This window comes from Malaya genurostris, chromosome 3 (genome assembly GCF_030247185.1).
Source record: "Malaya genurostris strain Urasoe2022 chromosome 3, Malgen_1.1, whole genome shotgun sequence".
Classification (NCBI taxonomy): domain Eukaryota; kingdom Metazoa; phylum Arthropoda; class Insecta; order Diptera; family Culicidae; genus Malaya; species Malaya genurostris.
The window spans coordinates 196730434-196746328 of NC_080572.1; the positions used below are offsets into that span (position 1 = coordinate 196730434).

General features: G+C 37.3%; 2 protein-coding genes across 2 annotated transcripts; one reads left to right on the top strand and one right to left on the bottom strand.

The window, feature by feature from the left end:
- The first annotated feature begins 2571 nt into the window (after positions 1-2571).
- LOC131438343 (H/ACA ribonucleoprotein complex subunit 3) lies at positions 2572-3097 on the top strand. The gene is made up of 2 exons (XM_058608296.1): positions 2572-2738; positions 2795-3097. Exons 1-2 carry the CDS (start codon positions 2685-2687, stop codon positions 2933-2935), a joined length of 195 nt encoding a protein of 64 aa, XP_058464279.1. The 5' UTR covers positions 2572-2684; the 3' UTR covers positions 2936-3097.
- Positions 3098-3116: 19 nt separating this feature from the next.
- On the bottom strand, positions 3117-4661 carry LOC131438342 (transmembrane protein 223). Its single transcript, XM_058608295.1, has 2 exons — positions 4136-4661; positions 3117-4083 (listed from the first exon to the last, which is right to left on the bottom strand). The coding sequence occupies exons 1-2, from the start codon at positions 4554-4556 to the stop codon at positions 3791-3793; spliced, it is 714 nt and encodes a 237-aa protein (XP_058464278.1). The 5' UTR covers positions 4557-4661; the 3' UTR covers positions 3117-3790.
- Between the last annotated feature and the right edge of the window lie 11234 nt (positions 4662-15895).

A 15895-nucleotide genomic window follows, 5' to 3' on the forward strand; every position in this document is an offset into this window, starting at 1 on the left:
CCATCAAAGCTGTCAATACTACTTACACGTTCTATATCATTTACAGTCACGTACCCAGAGGGGGGCCCAAGGGGCCCGGGCCCCTCCCGAAATCAAAAACTGATGTATAATTATTTAGAAGATCTCAGACAATAATGTAATACAATAACAGTTTCAGTGGAAAAGTTTAAAGTGTCTGTTAAAAACACCCGTAAAAGACACACCGAGAATTAGCTGTATAAGCAATCTTCAGTAACATTATTTTTTTATCTTTGGGCCCCTCCCGAAACGAAATCCTGGGTACGGGCCTGATCATTTATATTATTCATTTCTCAGTAAACGACACTGTCACACTTGTACAAACAAATTAGAACGATTCTAAACCGAACAGAAGTAACACGTATGCAAGTCGATCGAGTAATGTTCGAAAACTGAACAACTCGAACGAATGATATTCGAGTTCATACCCAACTCGAACGGAATGCAGAATGGAAATTGCACATTCGATCGGAATATTTCGAATCGATCGACGTACAGAATAGGGATGAATACTGTGGTATTCTTCAAAACAATTTTCTTCGATTCTTAAGAGAATAACCGAAATCGGTTTGTTTGACCGTCTACTGATAAAAACTATCAATTGGAAAAGATTTGAGGTCGATTTAGAATTTTTTAAGGTTTTTCCCAATTTTAAGTGATGGTATACAATTTTTAACACACTTTACCCTATATTTCCGGATTCGAAAGTCGGATCCGCATGAAATTCAGGAATTACGCATGGGACCACAGGACCTTTCATTTGAACCTATGTTTGTGAAAATCGGTCGCGCTATCTATGAGAAAAGTTAGAAAACATATTTTCTTTTTTTTGCACATTTTACCACATAACTCCCGAACCGGAAGTCGGATCAAAATAATATTCGGGAATTTTTTATGGGACCTCAAGACCTTTCATTTAAATTTAAGTTTGTGAAAATCGGTTCAGCCATCTCCGAGAAAATTTAGTGCAAAAAAACGTTACATACACGCATACGCACATACACACACATGCACACATATACACACACATACACACACACAGACATTTTGCGTACTCGACGAACTGAGTCGATTGGTATATGACACTCGGCCCACCGGGCCTCGGTTTAAAAGTCGGTTTTCACAGTGATTGCATAACCTTTCTATATGAGAAAGGCAAAATTCCACAGAATTTGGAAAAATCGAAAAGTGAAGTTGCGTGAGTTAGCTGACATCGTAAAGATATCAAAAGAACGCGTTGGCTTGAAATGGCATGAGCATTTGACTATGAGAAAGCTCTGTTGAAAGTGGGTGCCGCGTTTGCTCACTGTTGACCAAAACGAGAATGTGTTGATGATTCTAAGTAGAGTTTGGCCATGTATAAACGTAACAAAATGGAATTTTTGCGTTGATCTGCGACAATGGATGAAACATGGATTCATCACTTCACTCTGGAATCAAAACGATCGTCATCGAAGTGGAAACAAATGCAAGCTGTGTATGCGTTTTTTCAATAGTCACTCATATATGCGAGACCCAGACAAATTGATTATAGCCCGAACGGTGGCAGACACAACAGTTTTTCTTTCATGATAGATAAACTTATTAATTGAATTATTTTCTATTAGTATTATGACGTAAAGGTTCCCCGCATTTAGCAGATGTTGGAAAAATTCCTACTCCTCTGACGGGAGTGATTTGCAATGTGAAGAACGGATGGCTACCATAACGATTCGGTGAACAGTGCCGAGACATTCTAACATATAATACTGAGCAATTTCCGAAAAGCCAAGGAGCAAATTTCTGAAAAGCCAAGGAGGACAAAAAACAAAATCCGATATGGAATAACCATATCTCATACACAACAACATAGTTCAAGTTTATTTTTCACTACAATAAACAGTAACTATGGTGAACTTGTTCTTACCCTTCAGTGTTGCTAGTTTTATAGAAAACTCGTTAAAGTACATTGTCACTCTGACAGTGTATCATGACAGTGTACCGCACGATGCAAAATGTGTCCTTGAAAATTTGTCGAAGTACTCCGTATTATAATTTGTATTTGGTTTAACATTAACTTTTTTGTGCATCAAGAAAACAAGTTCCCAATCGAATTGTGTCATGACCAAATTTATACAACGGGCCCATTTCCTATATATTGTAATGTGGATAAGAAGTTATTTATTAAAATACAATGAATTGTATTAAACCCCAAAGACATTAATATTTTAGCAGTAAAATCAATGGTTCACGTTATTAGAATTACTGTGTCATTCTTTTCAGTGTGCGCATATGAAAATCGAAAATGTGCCTACCTTTGTAATAATACAACGTGGTTACCGGTTGACATTCGAGTAAGGATGCCACTTTCGCAGGTATATGCGGATTAGTTTTCGGATCGATCAATTTTTTATCGCTTATCTTACTTTAATATATATTTCAAAGTTTGCCAAATTTTATATTACCATGAAATTTTTTCTCTCTGAACCCAAATTATATTAGAATTTCGATTAAAATGATTGATATGTAAAGACATTTCAAAACATGTTTGAATATTAAACAAAATCGGCATCACTTCACCTTTAAAAAATAAACAAGCACCTATGTTTAAGCTGATTCCAGAATACAAACAACACGCGTGTGCACCATTAACAAAATTTATCTGAAAGTCACCATTCTATTCCAAAATGTACCTTATGTATGATACGAACGTTAATGGGGAACGTGTGTATACCTTGAAGGTTAGTTAAATTTGAACCCAATGGATAAAAAACCGAACTAATAGTTTTCATTACAGAAACATAACCCTCAAGGAACTCCGACCCAATCAGCCCATCCTGCACGGTTTACTCCCGAGGACAAGTACTCGCGGCACCGAATTATCATTAAGAAACGTTTCGGGTTGCTGTTAACGCAGAAGCCGGCACCAATTTATTGAATTGTTTTATTAATATTATGAAAATCACTGAAATGCCTAAAAAAGTTGGAATGTCTCAGTAATGCAAAACCGAAAACGGGAAATAAGAATACTTAGGTTAAGTTAGAATTGAGTTCAATTGAACAGTGTGTGAAATATAAACTCTTGTTATCACCTCTAGAATTCATTTGTCTCGAAATAAATGGCCATTGCACATGCTTTCACATGATGGGATTTGATTGATATGGCGTCACTTCGTATTTGACGATAGTGTCACCTTCCTACCTTTACTTCCAGTTTCTGTATTTACTGTAAACAGTGCGACAGAAATGTTTCGTTTAAATGAACACAACATGAATGACCCAGAAATAGGAATTTTCATTCGTGTTCCGCAAAATATCTCTTGACCTTGACGTATTGAAGTTTAAGTTCCGGAGAATGAGATCGTTGACGATGGCGGGCAGTTTACGTACCTATTTCCGAGAAACCATTTCTGCTAATGTCTAAGAAGCAGTACTCTGGTACATTTTATAACAGTTTGAGCACTCAGATAAACAAACCAATATTCTACAAGAAATAATTGAAATACAATCACCTCTATTCTGGATTTCGAACGAATGAGAAAATTTGCATTCTGTAATTGGATCGAGTGAGTATGCAAAACTCGAGCTCGATCGAGATGCAGAATACAAAATTTCGCATTCGATCCAAATAATCCGATTCGATCGTAATACATAATAGAGGTGAATGTTTCAACTTTAATGTTCGCAATGTTATGCCATATAGAGATTTAACGGATAGCTAGAATGTTTTCTGGATCGGTGATAGAACAAATATTCAATTCTTCAGGAAAACCGATAGTTTTCGTGAATTCTATTAGAAATTTCGTCTTAGCCCAACGGTGTAATCATACAATTGTTGATTGGTAAATTCACCTTTCTTATCTAAGACATAAAAGAGTGATCGGTTTTTAATTTTAATTGGTATCGTCACGCGTGCAGCCTCTCTGGATTCTTGAGCAGAAATGCAGTTCACGGGAACATCCATTATCCGATTTTTTCCGAAAGGAGTATACGTGACAACGCTAACTTTCTTGCCACCCTTCCGTAGAATCAAAAATCGAACCGATCGCAACGTAAATGTCCACGAGCCAGCCAAAATTCCGTAACCTGCAAAAATAATATTGTATTGAGAATAATGCATTCTATAGCCTCATATTACCGATCAAAAAGCACATGATTGCGATTCCATTTCTAAATTTGTTCTCTCCCAAATTAATTTTTTCGTACCAAGCCAACTGATCGGAGTCCTTTTGTGGTACAGGTGCATCTCTTAGTGTTGTGTAGGCGAAGTGCGTTAGATATCCCCAGAACAAGAATTGACTAATGGCAAAGAAGTTCAGCACACGGAAGAACCGTGGATTCTCGTACTTGAATAATATCACATCTTTGGCAATGTTTGTGTTCACATCATAGGCACGTGTTGCGACGGATTTTGCGAAAACCGGATTTTGGATGAAGTTGAACCTAAACGTCGATTGCGTGATACTGGTTGTCTGAAACCGAAATTTTCCGAACACGTTTGCAGAAAGTGAACTGTTCAAATGACGACAAACACTCGAACTCAGTAATCGTAGAATCATCGTACAAAAAGTAAAATAAATAATTTAGGTTTATGATCACTATTATCTAACACGTCTTGTAAATAAATATCTACTAAATGCCGTCGCCGGTTTGTTTTGTTATTGTTGGTTAGTTGTAGCAAGATAGGCATGCGACAGTTGATGTCGCGTCACAAGAGATAGCTAACTCTTTAGCAGTAACGCAGTCGAAACATTCTAAAATTCAGTTGTCATGAATTGAATGTACCAGTGAAAATTTTTTATAACTGTTTTACGTGAAATATCACGTATAATCATTAGTGCCGATCGTTATTCAAGAATGCTTGATGCTGTCTGTGTGAAAAAGTTTTCATGGCTTTGGCTGTAAATATCTCTTAGAAACAATGCAAGGTTTTATCGATGACTTTTAGTATAAAGTTTTTTTTTATATACCGGTATATGATTCATTGATCAGTTTTATATTGCGCTATTTTATACTGAATAGAATCAGAAAGGAAAGGTGTGAATAGTCCTTTTGTCAGCATCATGAATTCCTCTAGCTGGAGAGTAATAAAATGGCGTAAGTCGTCTAACTTTTTCATTAACACATTCATAAAATGAGCGAAAATTCAATGACATTTATAACGTCACTGTCAATCGGGTTGATCGAGCACCCAACTAAGGCGGAAATCCTAGCACTGAACCGATCGAGCACTGAAAAATCGAACAGTCGAGTAAGAATTGATGGCTCATTCCGTCATTTTGATAATGTGGGTTATTGTTTCAGTGGATTTCCGTTGTAAATTTGGAAATCCTCTAGACCAATGTTTCCGGAACATAAGGACCGAGGAAAAATATTTAATATAATTTCAATTACAATTTATATGAAAGTTATAATCAGTAGAACTAGAGTTCTGAGATAGCAAAACAATGCTTTACATGTCATATTCACTTCATTTCGAGATTTATAGCAAACAGTAATCGATTCAAAATACTTAGTTTGTCTCACATTATAACAAAACAAACCATTTCCGATGATCCAGACAACACTTTTTTTTCACCCTGCATTAACATTAATTTCAAAATCGAGTACTTGCTGATGCCAATTTCAAACCATCATGAGCTGGTCCAAAAACGGATACATAGTTGTCTGGTCCTGTCCTACACTCTTAGAAAATATGAAATTTACGGTTGACGTAAATTCAAGTGTTCTGTAGTTTCTTCGGTGATGACACAATATTACATCTATTAACATGTAAACATAAATTTTGCATCTGTATCGATGTAAGCTAAATCACCTGTGAAGTTAATGATATGACTTTTGTTGACATGCTTTGTATTGTGAATGTAAGTGAATCGCGACGCTCCTTTTATGTGCATCTATGAATATGCAACCTTTTCAAAGTGTGTAGGTAAATTGGTAGCCCATGCCTTCTCTCAGAAGTTCATAGCCCATGCCTTCTCTTATTATGGAAAATTGAGATAAAATTACTATTCGAAAGAATCGGCGAAAACGACGAAATATGGACTATGACTGGAAGCTCGACAGATATAATCGCAAATGGGAGGGGTCATTTCGCCGATAGTCGTTTCACCGAAAGAGTCATTCCGCCGAGGCGACACCAGCTGAGATACACACTTAAAATTTCTTGCTGAATCTCGGCAAAAAAATGCCGAGAGCTCGGTAATCGTCTCGGCAAAATGTATAATTACTGAGAATCTCGGCAATCCAAAATTTGTCAACTGTCAATTATTGCCGAACTTGTCAGCAGAAATTTTTCTGGCTGCTCGGCAAAAGTTATCAGGAAGGAATCATGAAATGCCGAGTCATCAGTAATCGAAAAAAGGAAAGATATTTTTTTATTTTTGTATGAAATTACTATCACAAAAGCTAATGTTGGTGTAAGGAATATTTTATTGATGTTCATTTCAATTCAGCAAACCAAAGAAGCGCAAACACCAAACGAAAACATCACGGCTAAAGACAATTATTTCTAGTGCTCCTCACGCCTTTACCTGTAAATAAGCGGATATAAATATATATGCAAATTAGATAGTTTTCGATTTTACTTATCTTTTAACAAAATATACAAATCTTTTTCCTTCAGCCAATTTAGATGTTTTCCAGTTCCACGAGCAATGGTGACGTGATGCTTGGAAAATCGAAAGGAAACATTAGATGACAAGTGTCTCACCGAGTTTCAGTAAAAGCTAAGTCGCTGTTCGAAATCTCGGCAAACGGTTTTGATGATCTCGGTATATTTGTTGTTTACTGACACGTTCAGTATAATATTTTGCCAAACTTCAGCAAAAGAACTCGCTTTACCGAGATATCAGCATAGAACTTTAACGATTTTCGGAAAAGAGCATGTTAATTACTGAATAGTCAGTAAAATTAAGTGATGCCGATATAATTCGGCATTTCATTATGCCGAGCTCGAGAATCGGTTTTAAGTGTGTATGTTTCCATTTACGCTCAATAAACGGAAAATACCACAAATATGTGTGTGATAGATACACCTAAGCAAATGCTTTGATTATTAGTAGCTAATAAAGTCAATAAGTTTTCTTGGAAACTCCATTCAGAATTTCCTGAATAAATCTTTATTCAAGAGTACAAGAATAAATCTTTATTCAAGAAGTACAATTGTAGATTATCAAAACGGGCGTTAACGCTATCTTCTTTAATTTGTCTTTATTTTAAATCAATTCCAACTACGATGTTAAGACATTTGCAGGATTCAGCAAAATGACCCTTTTGGCGAAATGGCATTCATCTAAGCGGCGAAATGACCCTTTCAGCGAAATGGCTTCCGATGAAACAGCTTTCGGTGAAATGGCATTCGGCGAAATGACCCTGACCCATTGCAAATTGCTGGAAATCCCGAAGAACAACCGGATACTGCATGACGAGTGCCAACCTCACAGGAATTCTAGAAATAGGCTATCAGTGCTGGATGCACCAGCGTCAGATTGGGGATATTGTAATCAGTGCCAGGCAGGCCCGTGCCAAGGATTTCGTTTCGGGAGGGGCCCAAAGATAAAAAATAATGTTACTGAAGATTGCTTATGTACCTAATTCTCGGTGTGCCTTTTACGGGTGTTTTTAACAGACACTTTAGACTTTGCCACTGGAACTGTTATTGTAACACATTTCTTTACGTTTACTGTCTTGTTATTTCTGTACCACATGTCTGCGACCTTCTAAATAATTATGTATCCGTTTTTAATTTCAGGAGGGGCTAGGGTCCCTCGGGTCCTTCCTCTGTGTACGTGACTGGTGGCAGGATGTGTATATTGAGGAATCGAAGCCGCACACAACTTTTAACGATAACGACCAACGATGCGCCAACTTTGCTACCTACCGTGGAATGGTGGCCTGAAGTACCTTGTTCCCCGCAAAGATATCCACAAGGCCACCCGGAGATCACCTGACAATAACACAGAAAACCAAATGGACTACGTTATCATTGCCCGCACAAGTGCGAACGTACTACAATGGATAATACATTCGCGATTAGACAGGTAATCTAGAAGTGTCGCGAATATAACGTATCAATGCGTCACCTAATCATTAGTTTTAAAGTAGCATACGACATACTCGATCGAGCTTCACAATCCACATTGAAACTAATCACGTGAAATGGTTTCAAACGTAAAACTGAATATTTTACGAGATAAACTGATGGTGGGTCAACTGAGCTTCGGTAGAGAAAAAAATGAATGAAGGCCGGATGATGCTAATTCAGTGCAAATGCAAAGGGTGTGTATTACAATGTGAAGTTTACTGCAGTAGAGTGCTCGTCTGTTTCGATTTCAATTGAATTGAGTGAAGTTTTACAGCACTACTGGGCTTACCATATTACCGTTCCTGGTCCAGATCCAGACACTGGAACCGAAATCGGGCCAGAAATCCAGATCCAGGTTAGGAAACCAGGTTCAGGTCTAAAACTCGAATCTAGAATTCAGGTCTAGAATGCACATCCAGAATTTAGATTCAGACTTCAGGAACAAATTCAGATCAAGAATTCATGGCCAGCATACAGATACACGTTCCGAATTCAGGTTCATGTCCTGAATCTACCTGGACCTAGATCTCAATCTGAACTTGGACGAATAATATGTCACTCGAGATAAATTCACTCAACATTGTGGAGTAAAGAAAAAGTCAAACAAGTTTTTTCATTCGTAGTCACATCTTCCGGTTTTGTCTCTAATATAATCCCCCCAGGCCCGTGCGCAGGAGTCATTCAAGGAAAGGGTTTTAAAGTTTCATAAATTACGTCCGTTTATAAGTTGATAAAAAAGATATGACTTTTTTTTGGTCAAATGAAAGCAATCTATTGTAATATTCAGTTACAATTAGTCAACAAGTATACTCTGCGCGAACTTTCATATAATAAGTACTCAATTGTATATGGAGCTCAATGTTGAAAAATCATCCATAATGGGGAGGGGGTTTTTTAACTACCAAACTCCCCCCTGCACACAGGCCTGGGACATATCAATATTATTCACGTCGCTGGTTTTATCATTTATCATTGTTCTCCTCTTGATGTCGTTCACCAGACCATATAAAAAATTTTTACTCAATAATCCATTCAGTAAAAATTTCATGTGTTGAATGATTGGTAGAGTTGCACTGAACTTCGATCTGTTATAATTCTACTGACTTCATCATCATTCAACACCGACGTTCGGCGAAATTTACAAAACAATGCTCAAATATGTCAATTTCTTGATCTGTGAAGTATTACTGTTTTTTTGCAAATTTTATTGGAGATCTGTGAAAGCAAGGAGCAAGGAGGTAATGTTGAACTTAGTTCATTGTGCGAAATCTACCGTTTATTCAGAATAGAGCATTAAACTTGGTTTGATACCATTTTTCAAATGCCTGGAAATAACAATTAAAGTATCCAAAATAAATAAAGGGTGATTTTTTAAGAGCTTGAGAACTTTTTTAAACAATAAAACGCATAAAATTTGCAAAATCTCATCGGTTCTTTATTTTAAACGTTAGATTGGTACATGACATTTACTTTTTGAAGATAATTTCATTTAAATGTTGACCGCGGCTGCGTCTTAGGTGGTCCATTCGGAAAGTCCAATTTTGGGCAACTTTTTCGAGCATTTCGGCCGGAATAGCCCGAATTTCTTCGGAAATGTTGTCTTCCAAAGCTGGAATAGTTACTGGCTTATTTCTGTAGACTTTAGACTTGACGTAGCCCCACAAAAAATAGTCTAAAGGCGTCAAATCGCATGATCTTGGTGGCCAACTTACCGGTCCATTTCTTGAGATGAATTGTTCTCCGAAGTTTTCCCTCAAAATGGCCATAGAATCGCGAGCTGTGTGGCATGTAGCGCCATCTTGTTGAAACCACATGTCAACCAAGTTCAGTTCTTCCATTTTTGGCAACAAAAAGTTTGTTAGCATCGAACGATAGCGATCGCCATTCACTGTAACGTTGCGTCCAACAGCATCTTTGAAAAAATACGGTCCAATGATTCCACCAGCGTACAAACCACACCAAACAGTGCATTTTTCGGGATGCATGGGCAGTTCTTGAAGGGCTTCTGGTTGCTCTTCACTCCAAATGCGGCAATTTTGCTTATTTACGTAGCCATTCAACCAGAAATGAGCCTCATCGCTGAACAAAATTTGTCGATAAAAAAGCGGATTTTCCGAATGGACCACCTAAGACGCAGCCGCGGTCAACATTTAAATGAAATTATCTTCAAAAAGTAAATGTCATGTACCAATCTAACGTTTGAAATAAAGAACCGATGAGATTTTGCAAATTTTATGCGTTTTATTGTTTAAAAAAGTTCTCAAGCTCTTAAAAAATCACCCTGTAGTACTCGATCGTTATACATTCTAGTACTCGAGAAATCAACATTACACACTAAGATTTAATTCCTTTGTTCGGTAATATTTTTGACGAGAAATTTCGGTTATCTATAGAAATAACCAAAATTTCGGTACATGAGTTTTATTTTACAATAACTATGCAAATTTTTACCAGACGATCAGTTTTACGTAAATTTTCATTACAGAATTATGTAAATAGATATACAATTCATACGGTAAATCTGATTAGTCGCCGAGTATGGTAAAAACCACACAGTCCGTATGGTAGAATTATCTCCTCTTTCTGTGAAAACTGATTGTCGTAAACTAACTGTCAAACAGTTATTAAAATTTTCAGTAAGTGTCTTTTTATTAACCAAACGAAAACAATCATGAATGGATTGAGATACAGGTGCAAAAGTTGTTAAAACATTAGAACCACTAAAAGCTTTTTGTTTACTTATAGCAAAGACATCATATTAACAAGATATCCAGCTCTCACATTTCCCGAACAAATCATTGACAACAACATTTTTTGCTAGCATGGCGCCCTCAGGCGAGTTCGCATCGAATCTCGTACACAGAAGTAGGGAAGAGAAATGTCAAATTCGTGCGCGCCAAAATAGCAGCACTGCGCACCCATACAATTGACATGATATGTTGAATGTGACACCGTGCGATGGCGTTGCTGAACTGAAGATTGATTTCGCTCCAAGCTGACAGGGTCTGCTTATAGGCAGAAAATAATTGTGTATCATTTGTTCTCTTGCTGCCTACACAAATCGTTCGAGGTTAATTTCTGGTGAATTCGACGGATTGTGCAGTGTTTTTGGAAGGCGCTCTTAACACAGACTAACAGACAGGACACTCAAATTAGATTCTTTAACCATATAAACGGTCATTTCGAATATTCCTTTATTTGGGACAGTACTCGCATATGTCATGATGGCGCTACGTTACCCTATCAAATACATCCTGTCTGTCATCTAGACTGTGTTTTTTTTTTCATTTACCTACCGAGTTGCCATTCATACAGAATTATCTGTAATGTATTGATTTGTATACCTCCATGCGATTTTCATGCAGGATACAGATTAATTACATATTGCCAAAACTATATACAGAATTGTGCCTACTTCTAATCCTACAACGCAACACAAAATCGAACCCGTTTTGTTACAATATTTACTTGCTTCTGGTCTGCCGTCACTTAATTTCGGGTGAAAATCACCAACACAATCAAAAATAGTCTAGATGAACAACGTTGAGTAAAATAAATGTTTACCTTCCAACATCGCTAAAAAAGTTAAATATATTATCAACGTAATCCAATAATTTATTGTGACGATTCATTATCAAATATTTTGATGAAATCAGGCAACCCTGAAAGCAGCTGATCGGTGTTGACAAACGAGGGGAAACCAACTAGTTAAAAAACTTTTACGTAACACAAGGGGTGTACCGATAGTAAATAGTTCGCGCAGTACAATATAGGTGGAACTAGTGCATCACGAAAAATGATTTTTATAAGAATTTACTCATACTGTCATGTCTGTTAGTCTGTGCTCTTAATTCCGGTCAGCCAGAACATTTAACCTTGTTTTTGTGGAATAAAACCATAGCCACAACAGGTTGGAATTTTCTGCATTCGTTTTTGTAAATTTGTGTTGTTTTTTGAAATCCGAAAATCCAGAATTTTAACCAAAGAAAAACAAACAAACAAAAAATTAACGAACAATCAGTTAGATCCATTTGGTTTACAGTTTACGATAGTAGTTCAGCAATTACCGACCGATTGGTAATCAATTCAATTACCGAACTGATTACCGAACGTTCAGCTGTTGAAAATTCGGTAAAAAATTACCGAATTCTGCGAAATTTTCTAAGTGTGTACACTGGTTTCTGTTTAAAAAAATATTGATCCGAAAAAACCTAACCTTACCCAACTTCACACATTTCTGAAAATTTTCCATGTTTAATCGTAGTTCACACTAAAAAAAAGTAGTAGTAATCACTAATCTAAGTAATCTACCTTACCTTACTTTTCCTATGTCGTATTTGTAAGTAAGGGAACTAAACTTGATGTAATAGCGGCCCTTTGACGAGAATTATTAATGTCATTTTGAATGATTACTAAAGTACTGACATTTCAAACTTGTATGGAGAATTCGATCATTATTGCCCTTCAACGTTCATTAAAAATGACATTACCTTTTAGTAATCACACTTTTAATGCTCGTGTAAGGGCTTGCTAATAATGAGAGAAAACGTTTTCCACCCCGTATATTTCTCGCAATCTTCCGAAAAACTGATGATCGTACTAACTCTTGAAAAAATAGAGGGTAACGGAAGTATTTAGCCACTCTAATATATTTGGGCTCGGTGCGCAAATATTTGGATGCAATCAAAATGAAGTACATTTACCTAATACTTTATTTTGATTACATCCATATATATGTATGTTGGCCCAAAATACATCCGTTACCCTAATAACCCGAATACAGCTACCATAGGTCATCGATCTCGGGAGCGGTATCATCTGGCCAATTTGGAATCTGAGCTAAGGGTATTTTCTTTTTCGTGAACTGAATTTACCATGTCCTTACTGTAAAACTTCGAGCCAAGAAGGTTCTTCTTTCCTGATAACGTCTTAGATGCAACTATCAGTCAATCTGTTTTGCTTTGTCATCAAAACTAAACAATTCAGTGGACACAGCAAATAAGATGAATTTATCCGTTCGGAAATTATATAGGGAGAGTAGTGTCGTATTTAGGAGGAAGGGCGAGCGAAAGTACAAGTACAACAACGTTTTCGTTTTTGGTTGTTTGTTAAAGTACGTGTCTATACGTGGAGGGGAGGCGGGCGGCAAATCTGTCTTTGCCCCAGGCGCTCATTATCCAAGGTACGCCACTAGGGAAAAGATTGAATGCACTGCACTTACCGTACAATCATGTCCTCCTAATAAGTGTTTATTCTGGTCGTTGTGGACTCAATATGAAATTTCACCTCCCCATCATAATTCATGATCCTAGAGTGCCTTGGCGGCCTCGGTATATCTACTAGTGATGAGGTATTGAGCCGCTCAAGTGTGAATGCGCTTAGAACCAGGGACGGCGGAATAGATTTCACAGGTGTGGAGTGTGGAGTGAGAAAGTGTGAGAGGTAAGTAGAGGAGGAGGGGGGTTGGTATGCTGAATGGAAGTGAAAAAACCGCATTTCCAGGTGTGGAATACCTCACCCACTCATTTTCCAGGTATGGAGTTCAGTATACTCCCAAAAGGGCTTCCGCCGCCCCTGCATAGAACAAATGAAAAACGCATACAAAACATGACATTTATCCAATACCTCGCCTGCTTTGTATATTTTTGTGGGTATATTCAAATAGCTGCACTGAATAACAAACGAAAGACAGCACAAAAAGATGCGAGAATATAATAATCGGTGATAAATAATATATCACTAGCTGATGTAGCTGATTGATCCCTGAACTTTGCTTGAGGTTTGAACGCATAGTTATTGTACAGAGAAATGAGGCATTTTAGATAGCTACTCTTATTAAACCTCTCGACTCTTGAATCTGTCGCACGGAAAATGGTAAAGGTATACCATATCCATCGTTCGCTTTTAAATAGTTCACTTGAGCTTGGGTCCTAATTTATTTTTCTTCGTTATAAAAACCACATCTCTCCCCCCTTTTGCCGACATAGGCATCAAGAAGCAATATTTTGCCGAATGTTCTCAATGCAACATCAGCAACGTTGATTCCTATCGATCCAAATATTTCAGCCTTTTTTGTATGTTCCCGATGTACAGCAGAGTAGACAACTGGGTGATGCAAAGTTTTGTATGTGTGTGTGCATACAAATGTTTTTACAGAGCAAGCCGAGATATGTCAAGAGAAGATTTGATGGTGTTTAACGTGTTCGTTTTGTTTACTTACTACTATAGAAAAGAAAATGCTATCTAAAGTACGGCTTTTGGTTAATAATACGCCTAAGTTAATTGACTAATATTATGGAATATTGACAGATAAAATAAGACTTAGCCGCATATTCCAGAGTGGGATAAGGGGGCATGATTTCAGACCTCAACCTTCTTAAACTTGCTTTGTAACTAACTCTCGCCCAGTGTCAACTAGATGGGATTCCAACGATATAACCAATTGAAATGTAATTGCGAATCATGGCATTTGTGGCAAATCATTTTGAAAATTTCAACGTTGCTCAATGTGGAACTGCCATTTCCTCTGCCGCGTATCTTGTTCCAAATAACGCATAAATAATTGTTTAACAACTAGCTATGCACCGAACTAACATTCATTTTCTCTTCAGGCATCAACTCAGCTACCTAACCTCCTCCCAGTAACTCCACGTTAATACCCGATAGTAGCCACTGTTCAACAATCAAGCTCCGGCAGTATTCACCTAGGTCATTATAAATTTAGAAAAAAAGCCAAATTCTTTCTCCTCCCAGTAACTCCACGTTAATACCCGATAGTAGCCACTGTTCAACAATCAAGCTCCGGCAATATTCACCTAGGTCATTATAAATTTCGAAAAAAAGCCAAATTCTCTACATGATTAAATGTAATATCTAGAACGCGGCCATTTTATTCCCCGTAGTCGATTTCGTGAGTTTGCTTAACTCGCCGCAACAAAGAGCAAGCGGTCGGTCGATTTGATTGCTGCCACAGCAAAAATAGCCCGACTCACGAGTTGCTGCGATCGAAGAACAGCTCTCTGTGCTGAAGCACGACAGTGAATTTTACTTGGCGTTCCCCCAACAGAAGATGTGTGCTGTACTATGATGCGATCCCTTGAAAGTTTCATCTTGCGTTTGTGTTATGAATATGTCGTTTTGTTTTATTTGGGTGAAACAGATAAGGGCTCGTTCCGTCATCTATGGACAACACCTATTCTTAATAATAATCATGAATACTTTCTTATCTAACTACGCTAACTAGTTACTTTCGAATCGTATAATTATTTGTTACAACCTTCAAGAAAATTGAACTAGTAAATTATTGCTAAATTCAAGTTATAACAAGTCAACGTATTTAATGCAAGATTGTTGGAAAGATTTTCACATATAATGCATACAAAAATAGTCGGGTCGCTTCGGGCTCTCGACTTCGGGTAACGAAGTACGCCGCAGCTACCTCGATGGCATATGTAGACTGCATTATATCATGTTTGACTGTAGTGGTATATGGACTGAATACAAATACTATTGAGCAAATTTTTCATTCGGCCAGCACTAAATTTGTTCTGCGTGACAATTTTGATGTTATGAATTACAATTGTTAGAAATTAATGGTAGCATTCGAAAAGCTGCAATTGCTTGCACACCATGCGATATTGTTCCATGCCCACGAATGATGTTTCTTATCTACGTTTTCCAATTCAGTTCAGACATATGATGCTTTGGCAGCCGTGGAGTTGTATGTGTGTTTGTTTGTAGAAATAAATCACGATACTGTTATTAGAATATTAACAAATTCACACTACATGATGGTGTGATACTGGCAATGTA

Coding starts and splice junctions, on each gene's coding strand:
- LOC131438343 (XM_058608296.1), top strand. CDS start 2,685: ATGTACCTTATGTATGATACGAACGTTAATGGGGAACGTGTGTATACC. Junction 2,739..2,794: donor AACGTGTGTATACCTTGAAG/GTTAGTTAAATT, acceptor TTTTCATTACAG/AAACATAACCCTCAAGGAAC.
- LOC131438342 (XM_058608295.1), bottom strand. CDS start 4,556: ATGATTCTACGATTACTGAGTTCGAGTGTTTGTCGTCATTTGAACAGT. Junction 4,084..4,135: donor AATCATGTGCTTTTTGATCG/GTAATATGAGGC, acceptor TTATTTTTGCAG/GTTACGGAATTTTGGCTGGC.